The sequence below is a fragment of the Crocuta crocuta genome, unplaced genomic scaffold, assembly GCF_008692635.1.
Source record: "Crocuta crocuta isolate KB4526 unplaced genomic scaffold, BGI_CrCroc_1.0 scaffold170, whole genome shotgun sequence".
In the NCBI taxonomy this organism is placed as follows: Eukaryota; Metazoa; Chordata; class Mammalia; order Carnivora; family Hyaenidae; genus Crocuta; species Crocuta crocuta.
Genome location: NW_027527853.1, coordinates 2,218,050 through 2,239,886, shown reverse-complemented (window position 1 = coordinate 2,239,886; position 21,837 = coordinate 2,218,050). Strand labels below are relative to the sequence as shown.

The 21,837-nt window shown below is 49.0% G+C and overlaps 1 protein-coding gene across 1 annotated transcript in view; it reads left to right on the top strand.

Moving 5' to 3' along the window:
• The first annotated feature begins 419 nt into the window (after positions 1-419).
• The window catches only part of UBTD1 (ubiquitin domain containing 1), a 53,203-nt gene continuing 31,785 nt past the window's right edge, over positions 420-21,837 (top strand). The window contains exon 1 of the mRNA XM_077779162.1: positions 420-899. Coding sequence (XP_077635288.1) covers positions 830-899 — 70 coding nt within the window. The 5' untranslated portion in view covers positions 420-829. The remainder of the gene's footprint in view (positions 900-21,837) is intronic.

Below are 21,837 nucleotides of genomic sequence, written 5' to 3'. Positions count from 1 at the left end.
GGAAGTGGGCGGTGGTACGGGACGGGCCTCTGAGCGCACGCGCCTCCTGAGCCAATCGCCTTTGGAAGGTTGAAGAGGCGGGGCGCTCCCTGGATCACGTGCCTGCCGGCTCCTGGCCAGGCAGTTCCAGGGAGGGACGGTCCCTCCCCGCAGGGCGGGGCTTGGGGTCGGGGTGGTGGCGCGGGGAGGGAAGGCGGCTGCTGGGCCCGCTGCCGGGGGCCATTGAGGGCGAATAATTCCCGGCCTGGCTCCCAGGGAGACTGGTGGCGGGGCGGGCACCTGGCTGGGTGGGGCCCAGGGGCGGTACCCACCCTGGGGAAAGCCAATGAGAAAATCAGGCCCGGTCGAGGGGGCGGTGCCGTCGGTCACATGCACACCTGGGGCGGGCGGTGGCGGAGGCGCGGGCACCGCGAGCGGGCGGCAGGGAGCGGGGCCGGGCTAGGGCGGGGTTAGGCAGGTGAGTGACAGGCTCCGGGGGGCTGGCCCCAACTGGGAGCCCCAAGCGAGCAAGGAGTAGCTGCCGCGGTGCCCGCCCCCTCTCTCCGCCCCTCCAGCGGAGCTGGTCTCCGGCCGGGCACCGTCGCGGGCCCCCCTGGCCCGGCCACCTGGGACTGTGCTAGGGAATCGGCCACCTCCCTCTCTCCCCTCGCCCGCAAAGTTTGTGTCGAAGCCGGCGCCCGGGCAGAGCGCGCCCCCGGGGGGAGATCGGGGAGCGCCCGATGCCGGGAGGCAGGAGCCGTTGACCTGGGACGCCGCCGTCCGGGCAGGATCGCGGAGCAGCAGACAAGTCCGCCGCCTCCGGTGCATGGGGCCCGGCTGAAGAGCCAGCATGGGCAACTGCGTGGGGAGACAGCGCCGGGAGAGGCCGGCCGCCCCGAGACACCCCCGCAAGCGAGCAGGTAACGACGAGGAAAGGAGCAGGGCCACGGCGCTTCGCCAATTGTACCCCTTCTCGCCCGCGTCCTGGGCTTCCCAAGCGACCTCCCACGGCTCCTGGCGCCTGGGTTTCCCCGATGGCTGCTCCGTAGCCAGACCGGGGCTCTCTCCGCAGTCCTGGTGGCCGGGGGAGCCGAGTTGGGGCAACTGCGAGCGCTGACCCGGCTGCGAGCCCAACTCGCTCCAACTGGGAAGCTCTGAGTGAGGGTGGGGGCGGGGGCAGGAAATGTTTGCAGACCGCAGCGGGGCCGGCAGAGGGGAGGGGGACCCCGGACGGGGACGCCGCTGGTCTGGCAGCCGGGTCGGGGTCGGAGGCTAGCCCGTCGGGGCACGGCGCGGGTGGCCAGTCGTCCCCAGAACTCGGAGCAAGCGAGAACTGTCGGTCTTCCAAAGACTGTCTGTGTCATTATCGGGCTGCAGATCGTGTCTGCCGGAATCCAACTGGCAAAAGCAGCGCAGGACTCTGGGAAAGAAATCTTTATTTTTCCCGCAGGGCTTTTTAGAGCCTCCCGGCTGTCTGGGAGTCTAGAAAAGGTGGGGTGTGGGGTGAGAATCGCGCTCGGGTTTGTTGGGATCTTTCCCAGCCTTGGGGATGGGATCTGCTCCCTGGTGATCCGCGAGGGCTGGGCAGCGCCTTCTCACTTTCTTGGTACACTCCTCCTATCCTGGCGCTTCGCCCTGGGAAGAGGTCTCGCGTTCTTTTCCCCGGGTCTTGTACTCACTTCCTTCTCTGAGAGTGTTGCAAGGATCTTCTGAGAATGATAAAAATCGTATACTTTAGAGTTGAAAGGGACCTTCAAAACTTGTCTGGAGTCCAGATAGACTTACCTCCTCCTGTCTCTGTAGAAACCCAGATCCAGAGAGGTTGAACAACTCGTCCAAAGTCTCACAGCTAGTTAGCAGTGCAGCTGGGGCTAGAAAGCAGTCGCCTGTTCCACCCAGTTGCCACATATCCCTTTTTGTAAGAGGAGCCACAGGCATAGTCGTTAATGAAGTGGAAACTCTAGTTGGAATTTCCTGTCTCCTTTGACACGGAAGGTGTGCTGCTTGGGTTGTGGAAACTGGGAAGGAAGATGAGGGGGAAACGTAGGGGAAGCAGAAAAGGATGTCTGTGTGGTGGACAGGATGACTCGTGGAAGAAGAAACCTGTCTTTAGGGGGATGAGGGTGACGGGGTAAAATGTAACATTGAAATCCTGTTGGCAGCCCTGTCCATTCTGATTGAGGAAAATTGATTCTCCAACCCAAGGGCTGGCTGGCTGGCTGGCTTGCTTTCTTTCTTCCTTCCTTCCTTTCTTTCTCTCTCTCTTTCACTTATTCAGCGAATATTTATTATTTATGTGCTCAGTCCACATAATTGATTTTGTAGCATTTTTCACTGGTGACAACCCTCTCATACTTGAAGCCCCCACCCCTTGGCATTATCGTGGTTTTTTCTCTGATCACTCCTGCTCACCATCACATCACCTCCTAGGTGTCGGTATACACTGTTTGGTTTGGCATTCTGTTTTTCCTCTCATATTCCCTCCCAGAGAAACTGTACTCAGTCCCACAACTCTTTCCACTGGGAAGACCCCTACACTGTATCTTCAACCTTTACCTGTCAGACTCCAGACTTGTATACTGTAAATGCCCATTGGACACACTGATGTCGTTATCCTTAGATTCAACACTTCCAAAACCAAGCTCTGCTTTGTCTCTCCCTTCAGCAAGCTTCCCTTTACCCTTCCATTCTTGCAACTGCCTAACTTCATACTTTGATGTCTCTCTGCTGACTTTCTCTGCCTCCTAGTCAGTCATCCGCTGGGACCTGCTGGTTCTTCCTTGGCAAGTCATACAAATCTGCCCCTCCCACTCTGCTTCACTCTTTTCATCTGAAGTACAACCCACCTCCCAGGCTGAAGTTAGTTCCCCACCAAAGGCAAGTTCATGTTCTGTCATTCATCCCATGCCTGCACACTGTGGTCCCTCCCAGAAGATGTTTGTTAAATTAACGTGTTCTGAACCCTATAATTCTATGTTTAGAAATCTTTTTTTTTTTTTAAACAGAAACTACTTTTTAAAATAAATCTGCATCCAACATAGGGCTCAAACTCACAAGCCCCAGATCAAGAGTTGTATGCTCTACTGACCGAGCCAGCCAGGTGTCCCTGTTTAGGAATCTTTTTGCATCCTTCTACTTCTGTAAGAACTTAATTTTCAAGGCTGTTCAGTTTAGTCTAGTCCTTTCTTTTAACTTGTGATTTCTTTCTCTTCCCTGACATTAAAGCCATGGTGTCTGTTCATTGCCATTTCCTCCTTCTTATCAAGAACCTTTCTTCCTTTCAAGGTTCACCTCAGATCCCCTATCTTTCTAGAAGCACCTTGCCTTACAATTCCACCCCCCCACACACTTCTGAGAACTCCTGTAGACACATTATGCCACTTAACAATTACCTACCCCATATTATTAGTCATTTCTTTGATGTTTATAGTTTTATATCAGAAACTACGCTGCAAGCCTTGAAGACCTGGGTTCTTTCTTATCCTTGTGTGTCCGTCTCTCACACTCACTCATGTAGCCATATGCATACACACACGCATGCACACACACTCAGCACCCAGCACAATGACTTGACAGAGGAACCACTCAATATTTGTTGATTTTAGAATGTTAACCCAACTGTATCCTATCATCTGAATTTCTCATGTAAACATTTTACTGAAGTATCTATCTGGATTTTTTTTTTTACCCGCTAGTGTATCATATTTTTCAGTTCTGTAGGTCCCTCTATGAATAAAGCTATTCATAAAGTCCAAAGCCAAGGGGAACTCTGTAGGATGACAAGTTTGGTATGAGGGAAGGAATCCTTCTTAACTTCACCGCATGCACCTGGCATTCCTGTAACATCTGCAGCTAACCCTTTGACAAAGACATAGTTTGATGTTGTAACACTAGTGCCTAAAACTCCCCAGCTCCCTCGGTGACTGTTACCTTTCCTTTGCCACTGGTGTAATGGGAAGAAATCATCAACAGAGAGCTAGAACCTGAGTTCTAGTCCTGGGCCTGTAGCTGGGAGACTCTGGGCAAGTCATCAAACCTCTCCCGGGTCACACTTTCAATATCTCAGAAAGGAACGAGGTCGTACAAGATCATTAGAGGTGTTTCAACGTCTTCATAAAGGTACCTGTTCAAAACTGCAAAGTTATTGAGTTGAAATCTTAGGCTTTGCTGTGTCATCCTTTGGCCTTAGTTCCGTCTTCCTTGTCACCTGTTAGGTAAAGCAGAGACATGATGCCCATTGGTTAGGCCATCCTGCATCAGCTATTTATTTTTTAACTGTTACTCATAATGCATCCCCGAAAGTCTATGTTCCCCCTTAAGATGCTGGGTGGTCCTTTCATGCTTCAGAGAATATTTGAGAATTTACTAGTGGGGGGGGGGCTCCCACCACCACTTATATATACCCAAGATAGATTAGTATCTCTGCCCCTGAAGTAGGTAAGGCAGCCCCTTCCCTAGCCACCCCAGGGAGAAATAGAGGTGGTAGAACAGGCAGGTCTCTTGCCCAGCTCTATCCTCTGAGAATGTGGCAGGGCTGAAACCCAAATATCTGACTCTGTGATGTGCCAGGCGTATCCACTTACGTTCTGGAATCTCCAGCCCGGTGTGGACAGACCCAGGGCCCTGTTTTGAGCTGGTTGGGCTCGGCCCTGCGGTTGCAAGAGAGTCTGCTTCTCATTGTGTGGGCTGCTGTGGCTATTCTTGAGGGAGTAATTGGGCAACTTCTCCATTTGCTCAGTAAATATTTACTCAGTGCCAGGCACCTTGCTGGCTGTGAACAGACATGGTTTTTGGCCACATGGAGCTTACAGTTTAGGAGTGGGGGGAGACAATAAACCTATAGTCACAGAAATTCCATGTGATCATACATGGAAATCCTGTATGGTAATACGTACAGTTGTGTATTACTATATATGCCGGACTCTCACGCATTTATAATTTCAGCCCATCCTCTTCAACACCAGCCTTGTATATTTTGCTAGTACTCAACACATTTGACATCTGAAAGGCTTCTCAGTTCAACATGTCCTAGATAAAATTAACCCGCGCCCCCCACCCCTGCTCTTCCCAAAGTCTTCCCAGCTCAGCTCATGATGATTTCATCCTTCCGTTGCCCAGGCCCCCAAAACTCTAGTCATCCCTGACTCCTCCCCTTTGCCTCAGCCCCACATCCATTTAATCAATAGATCCTGTTGGCTTTGCCTTAAATATACCCAGAATGTGAGTTCCATCTTCCACACATGTTGGCCCTGCTCTAAGCTCCCGCCGGTCTCTTAACTGACCTTCCTGCTTCCTCCCTTGTCTCCTGACAGACCATTTTCATCACAGCAGCGAGAGCGGTGCTGCAAAACCGTAAGTCAGCTTTTGTGGCTCCTGTGCTCCCCGTTTCATTCCCAGCCCTTGCGATGGCCTACAAAACACAATATGATTTTCACCAGCTTACCTCTCCTAAGCCGTCTCTTGCTCTTCATCTCCTGTTCCACACCCCCTGGTACCTGAACAGGGTGCTCCCTCCCTCGCCTCCTCCACACCCCCTCAGACATTCCTCCTCAGTGAAGCCCTCTCAGGCCAGCCTTTTAAAAATCGATCCCCTTCCCTGTACTACCTGCTGTCAGCATTATCTACCTGCCCCCCTTCCCTGATATATTTTTCTCCATGGCAGTTGCCATCATCTGACATTCGCTTCCTCTCCTACCGCATGTGGTCAGGGATTTTTATTTGTTTCCTCCCTGATACATAGAGCAGTGCCTGGCATACAGTAGGTGCCTAATAAGTCTTTGTTGGATGAAACCAGTGTGCCTAACAGAGTTGGGAAGGTCTATAGAAAAGCAGGAATGAGCAGACCCAATTGCTCTCTCATTTCGTGGGTGCTGGGGCATGCATCTAATAAGGGGACTTGGCTGCAGCCTCACAGTGCTGTTCTGTTCCTGGGACTGGCTCCTCTGTCATCCCAGGCCTGGGTAAGGTCTCGAATACCTGGCATACAATTCCCTGGGATTTGGGAGCCTCTTGCTAGGAGATACTGGGGCTATAGCAGGAGAGCAGAGTGAAGTCCCCTATTAGGGTCCTAACAAGGCAGTGGCACTTTGTTGACATTTTATGTCATTTAATGCATCTGAGCATGGACCCCTCTCCCAGATACACATGGTATTTGTAGTCATTAACTCAAAGGGCAGGGATGCGTGGCCTAACAGACTGGGAAACAGGAAGGCGGGCGATGTGGATTCCAGGCCTCTCTCTGCCAAGTAACTTGCTGAGGAATTTTTAGAATCATAGAATTTTAGAACTGAAAGGAACTTAAAGTTTTCTTTAACCTCTTTTTCCTTTCCAGCCATTATAAAGAGAATAAAGGTATATCTGCTCCCTGCCGAGTTCATAGAAATGCAGTGCAGGCTATATAAAAACTGCATGGGCTCCTTTAAGTTTTCAGTGTGTTGGGGTCAAGGCATTGTAGGGAAGTGCTCAAGGTCAAATGTATTCAAAAGGGAGGTGGGCTAGTCTGTCTGGCCCTTTCTTAAGTGGTGATCTTGGGCAAGTCATTTGTTTTGTGCTCAGTTGATCTTCTTTTTAAAAAATGATAATATTTCCGGTTTGCTTCAGAAAGATGTTAGGGGATAAAATAAACTAGCACTGTTTTGAAAATTACTTTCATGACTGCATGGTCTGCTCAAAGATGAGGTCCCAACCCAGATCCCCATCTGGCATCGATGGGAAATAAGGCCTTGGTTCTCTGCTTCTTCCTAATTATGTGTATGACTTTGATCTGTCTGAGCCTCAGTTTCCCCATTTGTTCAATGGGATGACTGCTACCCTACCCACCTCCCAGAGAGTTTTTAAAGAATCAGGTGAGATCCTGGATAAAAAGAGGTTTCGTGAACTCATAAAGTTTCTATTATCCTAGCCACAGGATTTTTACACACAAAAACCATGGCCAGTGATTTTACCCACCAGATCATTGAAGCTTACTCTTTTTTAAAGAGCAAAACTATAAAAGAAATGTTTAAAAACTATTTTTGGATGGGAATCTTTCTGAAATGGATGATAGGCTTCTAGGCAAAACATACTGAGCATGAATAACCTCTTCTTTGCGACTCAGGGGTGTTGAGTTCATACCTTTATGTACAAAGCACCTGCTTGGTGGAGGTGAGAACCACAAAAGCTTCTTTCTCTCAAAAGCCTTTATCTCTGAAAGAAGAGGGGTGAGCCGGTGACAGGCAGAAGGAACTTGCTGAGGGAGAGCCTCCTCCACAGTGGCCTTCCTCAGGGTCCCAAGCCTGAGGGGAGCCTCTTGATTCCTGTTCTGGGCTCAGAGTGAGAACAGTGTCCTGCCTGATCAGTGTGAGGCCTCTGGGCTTCTGAGACTGCAGGGCAGTGGCCCCCAAACTAAATGGTGTCCAGCCGCCGTGCTTTTGGGGTTCAAGTTTCCACCTATAATCTGTCTTCTCCCTGGCAGCAGTCACTTCTTTTTTTCATTTCCCCACATAAAGAAAATGTGCTTAAGTATACATAACATAAAATTTACCATGTTAACCAGTTTCTAGTAGATAGTTCTATACGTTAAGAACATTCGCATTACAGCCATCACCACCATTCAGCTCTGCAACTTTTTCGTCTTCCTCAGCTGAAACTCTGTGCCCATTAAACACAAACTCCACATTCTTCTCTCCCCCATCCCCTGGCAACTGCCATTCCACCTTCTGTCTCTATGAATTTGGCCATTCTAAGTACCTCGTATGAGGAGAATGATGCAATATTTGAATTTTTTTGTTAGGTTTATTTCACTTAGCATAATATCTTCAAGGTTCTTCTGTGTAGTAGCATGTGTCAGAATTCCCTTCCTTTTTAAGGCTGAATAATTTTCCATTGTATGTTGGTCCCACATTTTGTTCATTCATCTGTCAGTAGCCCACTTTTGGCTACTGTGAGTAACGCTCCTGGGAACATGGGTGTACAAATCTGTTTGAGTCCCTGCTTTCAGTTCTTTGTGTATATATCCTGAAGTGGAATTGCTGGATCATATGTTAAGTCTATGTATAATTTTTTGAGGAATTGCCATGCTGTTCTCCTTAGTGACTACATCATGGTACATTTCCGCCAGCCATGGACAAGGGTTCCAATTTCTTCACATCCTCACCAGTAATACTTGTTATCTTCTGGTTTTTATGTTATTTTGTTTGTTTTTGATAATGGCCATCCTTATGGGTGTGAAGTGACACCTGATCATAGTGGTCACTTGAGATTCCATCTCTTGGACTCAAATATCAGCCCCTCCAATTTCCTGAGGAAACAGACAACTGGCATTGTTAGAATTGTGCCTAGAGAAAGAGTAGATGGGCTCATAGTGAAGCCTGAGGGAGCCTCCAGAGAGGAAAGTATGGGAGCATGGATGGGTGGATTCTGTGACATCTTATCTGGTCAGTCAGAATTAGGCTTGCTTCTGGGTTTCTAACTAGATGGTTGATGGATGGGATAGAAGACTGGATGGACAGATGGGGCTTCAAGTTAAGTAAAGCAGCTCTGTGTTGGTATGATTCGTCTGGCTCCCAGAGAATGTTAACTCTGCTGTAACTTGAGGTGAGTGGGGTGAGCACCAATTTTTCTTTTAGCTGCCTTTTGCATGTGAGAGGTGCAGGACTGCGGTTCAGATGGGAACATGTAGGGTTGAGTCAAAGGCAAGGAGTGACAGTGACATGGTGAAATGGTGAGCTTGCTGCTCAGAACCATGTGCTTCTCTCTGTTGGGGACAAGATCTCCTTGCTTTCTGAGCTCACAAAGAAGAAGGACCAAGCACAGTGTGCACCCATACCTCCGACCATCCCCTGCCCCTCTACTCGTATCCCTTATAGTCAGGAAAGGGGCTGGAGCACCTTCTGTAGGTGAGGGGACGATGGCTCCTCATTTGTACCTGTCTCCTCAGGGAGGCTGGCATCTGAGCCCATGCCCAGGCAGCCAGCCATTCACCCAGCAGCCTAGATCTTAGAGAACTCAGAGTTTTGTTGTTTTTAGGGCTGGAAGAGATACAGTTGGCAGCAGCTCACCTTTGCTTGGTGTTGACCGTGTTCAGGGAGCATCATGTGCAGTAGCTTGGCTAATCCTCACGACCATCCTATCGATGGACACTATTATCACCTTTTTACAGGTGAAGAAATTGAGCCCTAGAAAGGTAATGTCTCCTGCCTAAGGCCTTGCAGCTTGTAAACAGCAGAGGCAGGACTGGAACCCAAGTGGTCTGATCTCAGAGCCTGAGCTTTCAGCCCTTGTATAGTTTATCTTCACCTGACAGGAGGAAGAGAACACATGGTTTCCATTTTTAAAGTGAGTTCATTATTGAGCATCTTTAGGCACCTTGTGAGCCCCACTCCTCTCATTCGATTGCCCTTATTTTACATATGGGAACATTTCTACCCACTTTACATATGGGAAAGCTGATGGGGAGGAAAGTAAATTGACTGCTGGGGGTCATGAGGCTCAGGGGAGGTAGAACTAGAGCCCAGCTTAAGCACTTTGACTCAAATTCCAGTGCTCAAAGCTCATTCTATTGTGCTGCCCTCCCTCATGTCTGTGGAAAAAAAGCCGGAAGTCTGATGTAACACCTGCAAAGCTCCAAGGACTGTGGCCACTCTGCTCCCTTCTCCTTGCTGTTCCTTCCTCCTTTAATTTCCCAACCCCCAAACTACAACCTCTACACTAGGAGCCACGTGAATCCTGGATCATGTGCTTGGCACTTCATAGATGCTCAATAAATAACGTGTTGAATGTTGAGGGTTGAGTGTGCTGGAAGCAGTGGAATCTCAGCCAGGATTGTGTTCCTAAAGAGAAATACAAGTAGAATGCAAACATCATTGTTTCCTCCCTCTTCTTCCAGAATGAACTTCCACTTTCCAACTCTCAGATGCCAGGGACTTGAAGAAAAGAGTGCCTGGCTGTAGACTTTGAATTATTCCCAAGTTCCCAAGAGAAAAGAGGCAACAGTCATATTAGCCAAGTGCTGGCTGGGTCAGGTGTCACTCTTTGTAATTAATAAGACTACTGATGTCTTACTTTGCTCAGCATTTTGCAGTTGTTTTTTTTTAATATTTTTATTTATTTCTAGGAGAGAGAGAGAGAGACAGCATGAGCAGGGGAGGGTCAGAGAGAGAGGGAGATACAGACTCTGAAATAGGCTCCAGGCTCTGAGCTGGCAGTCAGCACAGAGCCCGACGCGGGGCTCGAACCCACGAACTGCGAGATCATGACCTAAGCGAAAGTCGGATGCTTAACCGACTAAGCCACCCAGGCGCCCAGCATTTTGCAGTTTTTAAAGTGCTTTCACCAGTACTACACATGATTTGTTTCCCAGAGCCATCCTGTTAGGGATGCAGGCAGGAATCATTTCCCCCATTTTATGGATGAGGATATTGAGATTTATTGAAGTTGCCAAGCTGCCCAAAATTATTGACAAATAAGTCGTAGTGGAGCAGAAGCCACTGCTTTCTCCCAGTGGTGGGAAAGCCTCAGTTTCCATATCTGTAAAATGGGGACAAGAGTTGGGCCGCTCAGGGTAGTCAAGGACCACATTATACAAGTGGTAATGTGTGTGAGGTGATCAGCACTGTGCCCACACACAGCAAATGCTTAGTGAATAATGGCAATGAGTTGTTCATGGCAATAACCAAAGCCAAGTTCATTGTTCCTTTAGGAACTTGTATTCTACTGACTCTTGGTCAGCACAGAGTGTTGGGAAGAGCAGAATGTAGTCTCCCCTGGCCCCACTTGGGAAATCTGTTTCTGCCCGCTCTTTGGCCCTTCCCCTGGAGTCAGGGTATATAGCAAGGGCTGACCATGAATTTCTTTTGATTTGCAAAATCTAGAGTCTCTCAAACAGGGCATTTATAAGATACCATTTTTCTTTTTGGTGGCAGATAATTATGACAATATTACAATTATTCTGTTTATTTAGTATCCATTTGCAGTTATTATTCCAACTCCTTTAATTCATTAGCTATGGAGCCTTGGCAAGTTGCTTTGGATTTGGGGCCTCACCTTCCTCACCTGTAAAATGAAGATAACAGTACCTACTCAGTAGGGTTGTCATAAGGATTAAATGAGTTAATGCACATAAAGTCCTTCGAATGGTGCCTGGGACACATTAAAATACTCGGGAAGCGGTACTTACTGTTACCACCATGCTTGGCACTGTATTTAAGCCAGCTGTCCCCAACCTGTCTCTTCCCCCCCAGGTTGAGATACAAGGCCAGTGAAGTTCATACACAAGACTTAGCTTCCGCTGTATATCCTGGTTGTCTACCATTCTTGTAATTCCTCTCATTTATTCAGGAAAGCAAATTGGAAACAAATTGCGCAAGAGTGATATTATCATGGACATAGCCTTGAATCTAGCTTCCTTTAAAAAATATGAACCTTTCACAAAAACTTGAAAACTCTTATTAGTTATAAAATCTTTTGCAACAGCCCCCACCCCCTCAGCTCTTGGTGATTCCAGCAACACCCAGTGGCTACTTTTCTGGGCTGTTTCAAAACAGATGCAAACATTTCTTGCTTGGTGTAGGTCAAGGCTGGGGAGTGCCCTGTTTGCTGTGGCTCATCTTCAGCTTGGCAGAACATCTCTGGGTCCTCTAGGGCTTCCTTCCTAGAGCCTGGCACACTTCTCTAATACACTTTACTGCAGTTGATACACAGGCCCCTACAACTAGATTAAGAAACAGTTGTTTTATAGTTATTATATACCACTATTAATTAAGCACCAACTTTGTGGCAGGAGCTGCAGTAGGTACTTTACACACATTTCATCTATTCCTCCTGATAATTCACTGAGAGTAAGATTGTCCTCATTTTGGGGGAAAGGCTCAGTGATACTTTTGTGTGTAGGGTTACACAGTGAGAAATGGAGGGTTTTGGATTCCAGACCACTGTTTTAGATTTCCAGCCCCACATTCCTTCCATGCAATACCTACCTCCTTGTCAATTTCAGCTAAGGGCTCACTGGGCTCTAAACAGGTATGGCTGGTTTACTGACGTCATTGCCACCCATGACTAGCAAATAGTCTACTTATGCCAGTTCTTGCACTACACATCCTGAATGTGCCAGAAAGTGCATTTTGTTGTCCCTTCACAGGACAACCTTCATGGATTTGTCCCCCCTTCCCCCGCCCCCAGCGCCATGCAGTATCTGCAAAACAGACCATACTGTCCTCTATAATGTGAGATATCACACATGGCATTGATATTTTTACTAGCAAAGGCACTATGTTTCCCCCAAAATAGACTGTCACATGGCACAGGCATTTCATTTCTGAAGACCTCACAGCATCACTGAATCAGTACAATGTATTATAATCATTGAAATCAGTACTGTATATTAACCTACCATGGGTGCATTAAATACCCTACTAAGTGTTTGACATTGGTGTCTTCAATTTTTATATCAGCCCTGTAAGTTAGCATAATTACTTACATTTTACAGAGGCAGAAACTGAGGCTCAGAGAGGTTAAGACCCATGAAAATGAAGGAATTGCTATTTGAATCCTAATAGTTGTAAATTGGGAACCGCTTATCTTAACCACTATGGGAAACTACCTTTAAACATTCCGTACATCTGCCTTGTCCCAGGCACTGCATAGGTGCCAGGCACAGCAGGAAAAGTTGGTTTCTTTCCTCAAGGAGTTCACAGTGTGATGGACTAAATTAATACTGGAGCTTCTGTGATTGAATTTTATTTTTTCCATCTGGCCACACCCTAGTGGGCAGATCCATGGCACACAGTGTCCAGGGTCCACAGGGAGCTGCATAGCCAGGTTTACCTCCGTGATGGCTCTGTTCACTCTTTGCCCTTCTTCCCCCTGGGTCACACATCAGGTTCACAATTCCTGTTTGTGGTGTGGCCTGGGGCTGGCTGCTGAGGAGAAGAGAGGCGTTATTTGACTGGGGACTTACTGCTCCCATGGCTTTTTATAAGGCTCCAAATGATTTTTTTTAAAACATCCACATGCTGTATGCTATCTGGGCCCTCTCCCTCTGGAACAGGATGGGCTAGTCTTTGGAGTCAACAGGCAGAAGGAGAGCTATGCTAGGCCCTTTAATCTGCAGCCGACCCCTCCTGTTTGAAGCTGAGCCTACCTCCGTCCTGCTGTGACATGTATCCCATGGAAGATCCAGGGCCTGGATGTCTGGTTTATTGTTGACCATCATGTACTTCTACTGCAGCCTTAGGCAGAGGTACCCAGCCTGCCACTTTTGACTGCACCACTCCCTGGGCATTTGTCTGTGCCAGAGCCCTGGCCTATAGGAATCTCCCAGGAGAGATTTCAGCCTCCTGGCCCTGTTCTCTGTGGTCCAGTACTAGTTTAGAATGGATGGACGGGACCTCTTTTATAAGCTGGCTCAGGGGCCTCTCAGCTTTAGAGGGGAAATGTTCCCTTTTTTCAAAAGCTATGGGGTTGGCAGACTTGCTCAGAATCTTTCCTAACTTTTAGGAGAAGAAAATTGGCACTGAGAAAGATTTCAGCTGGAGGAACTGGTTCAGAGAAGTCAAGCCACTGCTCTGTGGTCTATCCTGCGCACTCAGAGGTGGAGCCAGTATCAGACCTAGGAAATCTGACTCCACTTCTCAGGTCTTTTTCTATCTATCTTGCTTCATACCCGTGTACACATTATACACGTATGTCTTGTCATTGATGACGGCTTATGGGCAGGGAACAAAGACAAATAGAGAGATGATACCATTTTAAGCAAGACATTGTGTAGACCAGTGCTAAATCATGCAGTGTAGATGAGCAGAGACAGGCAACATGTAGACACTTTAGAAAGAGTTGAGATGGGATGGCGCAGTTATTAAAGGTAAGTGAGGAGAGTTGCCGAAGGATTAGTGATTCGAGTAAGGGGTGCAGGTTGGAGAGCAGCAAGTAATACGATTTTCTTTACTGTAGAAGTAGTATATGTTTATGTAAAAAGTGTGAACACCACCAGAAAGCCCAAAGAAGAAAATCTCCTGCACACTCCCACCACTCCGTGAAAGTCCCCACTCCTATTTGCTGTTTATCTTCTAGCCTTCTTTTTTATTTTATTAGGCAGCGGAATCAAATTGGCTGTGTATACCACGGTTAGGGAAGGTCTTGAATAGTAAACGGGGAGTTTGGCTCAAAGGGAGGCTCTGCTGGTCCCTGCACATGGGGTGCAGATGAACGAAGGGCTTTGGATGCCAACCATCTGTGAGCAGGCAGGACTGACGCCTCTGATGAAGCAGGGGCTTCCCCACCCCAGACTTCCATCACGCACTGCACAGGAATCTCACATTTACTCCTGGGGGTCAAGGGAAAGAATTTCTCCTGAGTTGTCTGGAAGCCTAACCTGCATTCCCACCACCCCCCAGGCCACAGGCCCCTTTCTTTCCTCCTCACCATCCAGTTTCTTCAGCAGAGCTCTCTTCCCTGGAGTTGGGGATGCATAGCCAGTTTCGCCACACCACAAAGCCTTGCTGCTGCGTGAGGTCATTTCAGGGGAAAAACTATATATAGCGGAGGACTCGCATCAGGACAGCTCCATAGTGTTCAGGGTGTTTGCATTGCCCTTCCGCCGATGTAGCCAGGGTGACCTCACACTCCACACCAGCTAAGTGGGCACCACGTTGTGTTTTCAGTGCTCCCTCTGTGTCCTCCAGCCAGTGCTCACCCACACAGGACCGAGTCCTGACTCTGCCCAGGCCCAGGAGCCTTTATAGAGCAGCCTTGGGAGAGAGGCAGTGGGGAGAGTTCAGGGACAATTCCCTTCCAGCTCTGCCACTTTGCACTTAGCGTGGTATATTTAACAAATTAGGCACTGCACTGGTTGACACCAGGGAGACTGGGGCCCCAGAGGTTCCACTGAAGTTGTGGGGTTCTACAGAGCACACAGTTTGAAAACCACTAGGCAAGACAACCCTCTGAGGTTTCTTCCATCCTTAGGATTCATGGGTCTGGCCTTGTGATGGTCTGTGGCATAAATGACCCATCAGGACAGTTGCAAACTTTGTGACCTCTTGGAGATTTTGATGATTATCTTGGGTAGACTGGAGGTGTGGTATAGGGAAAGAAATCTCAGGAGAGTTTTTGCAGTGGGGCAGGTGGGGACAGCACAGAGTTTGCGGCCAGTAGGACTTGCTGGCCTGTATGGCCATAGGCTGTTTTCTCTGGCCAGCTCCCACTTGCCTTTCCTTTCAGTGCTCATTTGTCCCAAAGAAGAGATGAAAATGAGGTTATAATGCACTTCAGGCAAGGAAAGTACATTTAATTTAAGTTGCCTGGGGCTGAATTTCACATTTTATATGTGGAGTATTTGTAGAGCATGGAGGTGCCTTTGGCGGAAATCAGAAAGCCAGGATCTGGGGCCAGTTTTCCTTCACTGAGCAAGTTTGTTTGCCGAGCACCTACTTTGTATTCCTAGAGAGGCATACGGGAGATCCCAGCTGTGTTAGGACCCCTTTACAAGTAACAGAAACCAACTGAATCCAGCTTAAACAAAAAAGGTAATTTATTCTAGGGTATCAGGGGCTGCTCAGGACCCCACAGCAGGACTGCTGCCTGGCCTTAAGCGGGAATTGGAAAGACCTCATCACAATCGCCCCTTTTCCTTCAACTCTGCTTCTCCTTGAGCTGCCCCTCCTTCCACAGCCCAAACAGTTCCAAGTATTCCTGCAGAAGCTCAGCCGTCCCAGCCCCAAGTCCAGATTCCCGGGGGAGCGTGTCCACTCAGCTCCAGCCAGGGGATGGGTGCCACCCGCAACAAAGCCTGTCAGGGAGGGACCGTTCCTGGCCCTGTGTAGACTGGGGTGGCTCCCTGCATCCATGGCTCTGAAGATGTCGGCCCTTCTAGGCCTTATGAGAAGCTCTAGTCCTAGGGACGGACCCAGGCATATGTGGAACACCTACTAGCCATGCAGGAGATATACAAAGTGGTGACCCTGGGCAGAGCCTGCTTGTTCTGAGTATACGGCTCTTCCAGTTGGGGCTGTCAGGAGGGGACAGGGGTCCCCAAGCTGGTATGGACAGTGTTCCACACAGAGCAGAGGGCCCTCCAGGTTAGCTCAGGGAAAAGGGGTTTCCTGGCAGAATCACACAGAGGCAGCCGGCCTCATGGGAGCTGGGACTGGAGAACAGTCAGGAATGGAGGAGGCTCTGTCTTTTGGGGGCTGGTGGCCTCTCTGCTTCCATCTGAGCATCTGCTCTTGGCTTCCCTCTCTGTAGACCCAGCCTTCTCCTCTTACTCATCGGCTTGTTCCGTGACTGAGCACACCAGTGCCAAGTTCTGGCAGCCTGTGGCTTGCCATCTCTGGGTCACGGGCCCACCCAGGTACAAGCTACAGGTGCAGGGCCTGATCACACAGGATTTGAGGCTGTCCTTTTCAGGGCTTTAGGTGGGACAGGCACTGAGAAGATGCTTTTGGACACTGGTGGGTAGAGCCTTGAAGACGGAAGAGAGGAGGGCTTGGGAAGGCGGACCAGCCTGAGCTAAAGCAGAGATGCAGGGAGGGGCTAGGGCCAGATGTGTGCTTCAGGGAGGGGGCAGTATAAGGCCCGAAAGGCCCCTTAACAGCCAGGCTGTGGGGCAGGAGGTGATGCCGGGGAGTTGAGAAGGTACTTGGGACTCTGAGGATGAAGAGGCCAGCTAGGGAAGGGATGGGACATCACAGGAGGTGGGAGGCCATGGGGGAAGGCTCTGCACTGACATGTTGACACTGGAAGTGCCAGGGATACAGAAGCCCTTTTGAAGAAAGAGTTTATGGGTGACATGTCTGCTGAAGTGGAAGGAGGGCCCAAGATGTGCCAGGCAGGGGTTGGGAGCATTGACGAGGGCTTGGCAACACTGGGGGCTTGGGGAGGGGCAGTTCTTTGCAGGAGAGGTTATTAGCCTTATGCAGCAGCACAGCCAGAGTATGTGTTGTTTAGGCTGGGGAACTGAGGACATTTAAGGCAGAAAGGGAAGTCCCACGGTATAAGAGGAGACTTCTGGACAATGGGTCCCAGGCCTACCAGCTCTACTTCTCAGGAGCTAAGACCCTGCACACGTTGCCTCAGCTTCCTCATCTTCAGAATGGGAACGATATCTGCCCAGTCCCCTCCTAGAGTTGTAGGGAGGGTCACAGCTTACGTACATGACAATGCTTTGTGCTCAGGAAAGGCTCCCGCAGATGCAGGCAGCCTTGTTATTATTGCTGCTTGTGTGACGGCCTGCATGGTGACCCCCCTGGGGGGTCAGGGAGCCTTCCTTCCTGGACCTGGCATGACGTGACCTGATGTGAGCTCCCCGCAGCCAGCCCAGACTCCCTGACTCCAAATCACCTGGGGCAGCGTTGAGAAGAGTGCCTACCGGAAGCTGAGTCTGGGGGTACCTGAGTGACTGATTAGGACTAGGATGAGCTCACCCCCACTGCCTTCCAGCATTCCCCTGATTGGTGCTGTGTGTGTGTAGAGAGCCCAGCGGGCAGGCTGGACTCTATCCTTTAGAGAGAGGGAGGGAGGAAAGAGACAGTTGGGGAAGGGGGTGGCTATAGACAGACTTAACCCATACACATTTCAGAGTGGAACTGGAAGGGGGTTTCTCCCCTGGGTGGGCCCTGTGGGCCTCTTCCCCACAGGGAAATCCATGGAGCACTTGTTTCAAAGTTCCCAGGAAAAGGGGAAGTGAAACCTGCATCCTGTTTTGCCGCCAGCCTAGGGAAGAGGACTCTGATGGCAACAGTAGATGGTGGCAGTAACTTAATACTGGTTGAAATCCTGGGGCCTGTGGAGTTGGGGGAACAGAGAGAGCTTGAGGAGGTGACCCGAAGAGAGAGCCTGTGGCCTCTCTCCTATTCTGTCCCAACAGAATATTCTTCATTCCCCCAGTAGTGCCCAGCAGCCTGCTTCTTTCCTCCCAGCTGCCTCTCTCCCTCAGGATGGGCCTGCCTTCCCTACTGCCCACATTCCTGTCTTCCTGGCTTCCTTCTGGCTCACCTGCAGCTTCCTCTCTCCCGGAAGGGAGCTTCCTGTGCCCACCTTTCTCCCCTGGTTTCTCTTCCTCCCCCAACCGGCCCTTTGGCTATTTCCAGTTATTTCTCTCCCACAGAGCCTCTGCTGGAGTCGCCTGCTCCCCCCACCCCAAGCCAGACTTTGTATTTTCCTGCCAGCTCAGTTCCAACGCGGCCCCTTGTAGTAGGACTTTTCCTAAAGCACAACAGCTGTGCCTTTTGCTGGCCTACCCAGCTGTTCTTGTCCTTGACCACAGAGGTCATGTCATTTGTGACAATAAATAGGAAATGAGAATGAGAGGGTTGCCAGGTGCCTCTGGGCTGCCCTTCCAGCTGCCTACATTCCTGCTGGGAAATAATAATAGTAATACAAATAATAAAGCTAACATTTATAAACATCTTCTATGTTCACTTACCATTTCCCAGACGCTGTGCTAAATATTTCACCCATATTATCTCATTTAATCTTCATAATGACCCAGTGAGGGAAGTTGAATTGTCATCCTCTCACAGTTAAGGGAAGTGTGACATTATTGACAAGTCAGTGCCGGAACAAGACTGGAGTTGGAGCGGGTATGACTCGCATGTCCATTTTTTAAAAAATATGTTTTTAAATGTGTATTTATTTTTGAGAGCGGGGGAGGGGCATAGAGAGAGAGAGCAAGACACAAAATCTGAAGCAGGCTCCAGGCTCTGCGCTGTCAGGACAGAGCCTGATGTGGGGCTCGAACCCATGAACTTTGAGACCATGATCTGAGCCAAATTCGGAAGCCCATCCGACTGAGCCACCCAGGCGCCCCCCCATGCCCATTTCTTAACTGTGACCATGTCCTGCCCCCCACAGCCCACTTAAACTTCAAGTTCTTGTCTCCTCCAGTTGACTATTGCAACTCTTATATGGTGTCTTTTTCAGACTGTGCTTTTTTCTCTTTTCTCCATATCACAAACAATGAAAAGACCTTCAGATGGTAGGGGTCCTGGTATTTCTCTTTGCTGTGGACTCCCCCACACCAATGTCCCATTTTATAGCTGGGAGAATATCCTCCTGGTCTTAGCTTAATTGGACATTATCCTGACAAAGGAGCTTCAAAACTAGAAGTAAATAAGAGCCTGATCACTCGACTTTCCATCTGATGCTCTTCCCACTTAGACCCTGGCCGTTCTATTTTGAGAGTGCTAGAAATATTCGCCAAAAGTTCCTCTTCTACACATTCTGTATTGACTGGGAACATTTCTACTCTTTGCAGTAGGCCTTTTGTGTTATATTCTTGTCCATGAGTGGCGATTGTCAATGGGAAAGAGAGAAAAAGAATCAAAATCTCTGGGGATTAGGGTATATATGAAGTTTGAAAAGGCATATTCAGTATCAAAATCATGTTTCAGGTTTGGTGAAATATATTGTTTTTAAAACATAAGCTATTGAAAATGGAGTTTGACAAAACTCTTGCCTGATGTTATAGTAATTCTCAAGTGGGGCATAGCACAGTTTTGTGTGTGTGTGTGTGTGTGTGTGTGTGTGTGTGTGTGAAGTCTGTGTGTCAAAAAGGGGAGTGTGCTTAAAAAGGCTAAGAAACAGCCTTTCCAGCAGGAGACTGTTGAATCCTCTCTTTCTGGGTCCTGCGGTCCTGTGGGTATTTACTGCAGGGCTGGCAGGGTGGTGTGCACTGTAAGGGGCCATCCTACCTGTCTTGTCTCAGTTGGACCAAACCCTTGGGTGGCCTACCCGATGGCTTTGCCACTCACTTCCTGCAGTACGCCAGATGTAGATAATATGTAGTTTAGACGCCTAGTCCTGGAGAGTTCACGGCTAATCTGAAGCACATACTGCCGTAAAGCTCAGATGTACATTGAGTTTCTACATGCCAGGACCCATGCTTGGCCCAGGGTATACAGCGGAATAAACAGATACAGCCCTGTGCTCATAGAACTCACAGGGTAGTGGGCAAGTAGTTTATGCTCAAATGATAAAAATGTAACACATGCTATGGAGAGAAGAGGGTGTTGGGAGAGAATTATGAGGTCCGGGGAATGGCTTATTTGGAGGTACTGGATCAAAAAGATTGCCCTGAAAAAGATAGCTAAGCTGCACCTGGAGGCTGAGCCTGATGTAGCCATGTTGGTCTCATGTGACCCTTCCCCTAGCTGGGGCCGTTTGCTGGTCCATGTGACACCTTTAGGTGAATCAGAAAAAGGGGTCTGCCCTGGGCAGAGGCAGCCCTGCCGGGACCCATAGCTGGTAAGTGAACATGAGCTAGGTCTCAACCTCCAGTGGCCCCTGGTCCTGGCACTGGGCACAACCCACGGTGGGTGCCTTATCCAAGCTGGGTAAAGGGGACTGTACATGTGCAGGCCCTGGGACAGAGAAGAGCTTGATGCCTTCCAAGAAAGAAAGAAGCCACTGAAAGAAGCAAATGGCCACCTCAGCTTTTCTCCCCGTGGTGAGGAGGCAGCTTCTCTTTCAAGGGAAGGGAGAGGGAGGCCATGTCTGGAGCACAGTCTGGAGCTGCTGGGCTGGCCAGCAGGCACTCAGAGTCTGGCTTTGTCAGGGCGGTAGCTGGTGAGTTCTGCTCTGACCTTTCCATAGCACATGTCCCTTCCACAGTGTCCCAGGAAAAGAGAAGGACCATTAGGAGAGAGTTCTGGGGAAGCCGGGCCAGAGATCAAGGCCCAGGTCCTGCCAGCTTCTGTTCAGCTTATCCAAGACAAGCCCCCACTTTGTGCCCAGTTCTGTGCTAATCTTGTAAATTTGGAATATCATGGACTTTGAACCTTTTACTTTGGTTCTCAGGTCTTTTCACCTGAGACATACAACCTTTCATTCCACAGGTATGGATAATGGACTCACATGCAAATGATGGTGGTAAAGAGAGGCTCTGGTCAGTGGGGAGGGTAGCAGGACATGCTTGAGGAAGTTCAAGTTCAGTTCTAGACGCATGTGGACTGTTATAATCAGAGTAGGCTAACCTATAAGCTCTTGGAGAGAGGGATCATGTCTTGTTGAGTGGTAAGTCTGCAGTGCTTTGCATGATGCCTAAGTGATCATAGGGGCTCAGCCCTATTTGGACACAGAATAGTCCCCTCCAGCATCTCTTCAGGAAGGCTGTCTGAATTCTAACCCAGGTTTTCTGTCCCATTACCCACAGCCTGCCATTGTGCCATAGCTGCTTAGTGACAGAGCAACTAAGGGATGTTTGGGGAACTTGAAATCATGTCTTGAGGAACTGGGACTACTTAGCAAGAAAACACAGGCATAGGAAGATCAGGAAGGCAGTTTTTAAATCCCCCAAGGAACTGTTGTCATGATATTATTACCATTCATTGAGTCTACCCTGCATGCCAGGTATATGCCAGGGGCCTCACATATATGATCTCATTTAATCCTCATAGTAATCCAAAGGGGAGAATATTATCATCTCTATTTAATAAAGGAGGGCACTGGGATTTCGACCAGATGATCTCCTCGAGATCACTTACCTGGGATTTGGAATGGGTCGGTCTGGCTCCCAAACTCATAACTACTGAGAGATTTTAACTACCACACAGTATTACCTGGAGATTTTGTTGTGTAGTTGAGAAAATAAGAGCTGGCACTCATGAGTAGAATTTCCAGGAAGGTAGTTTTTCTGTTCCCCACAAGGGTGATTTCTCTTCCTAAAGGAGAATAGTCTGAAATTAGAAGGGCTGCCCTCGGAGGGTCCAGCTTCTACTGCAGGACCTCCTGGCTCCAGTGGGATCTGTTTGTGCAAAAGTCAAAGCTCCCCACTCGTAGCCTGGTAGGGCCTTTTTCTGAATGCAGCTGTGAGGTCCACGCTCAGCCAGGCACAAGCAGCAGCATCTAGATTTCCTGGATCATCCTGGCCCAGATCTCTTGCATCCT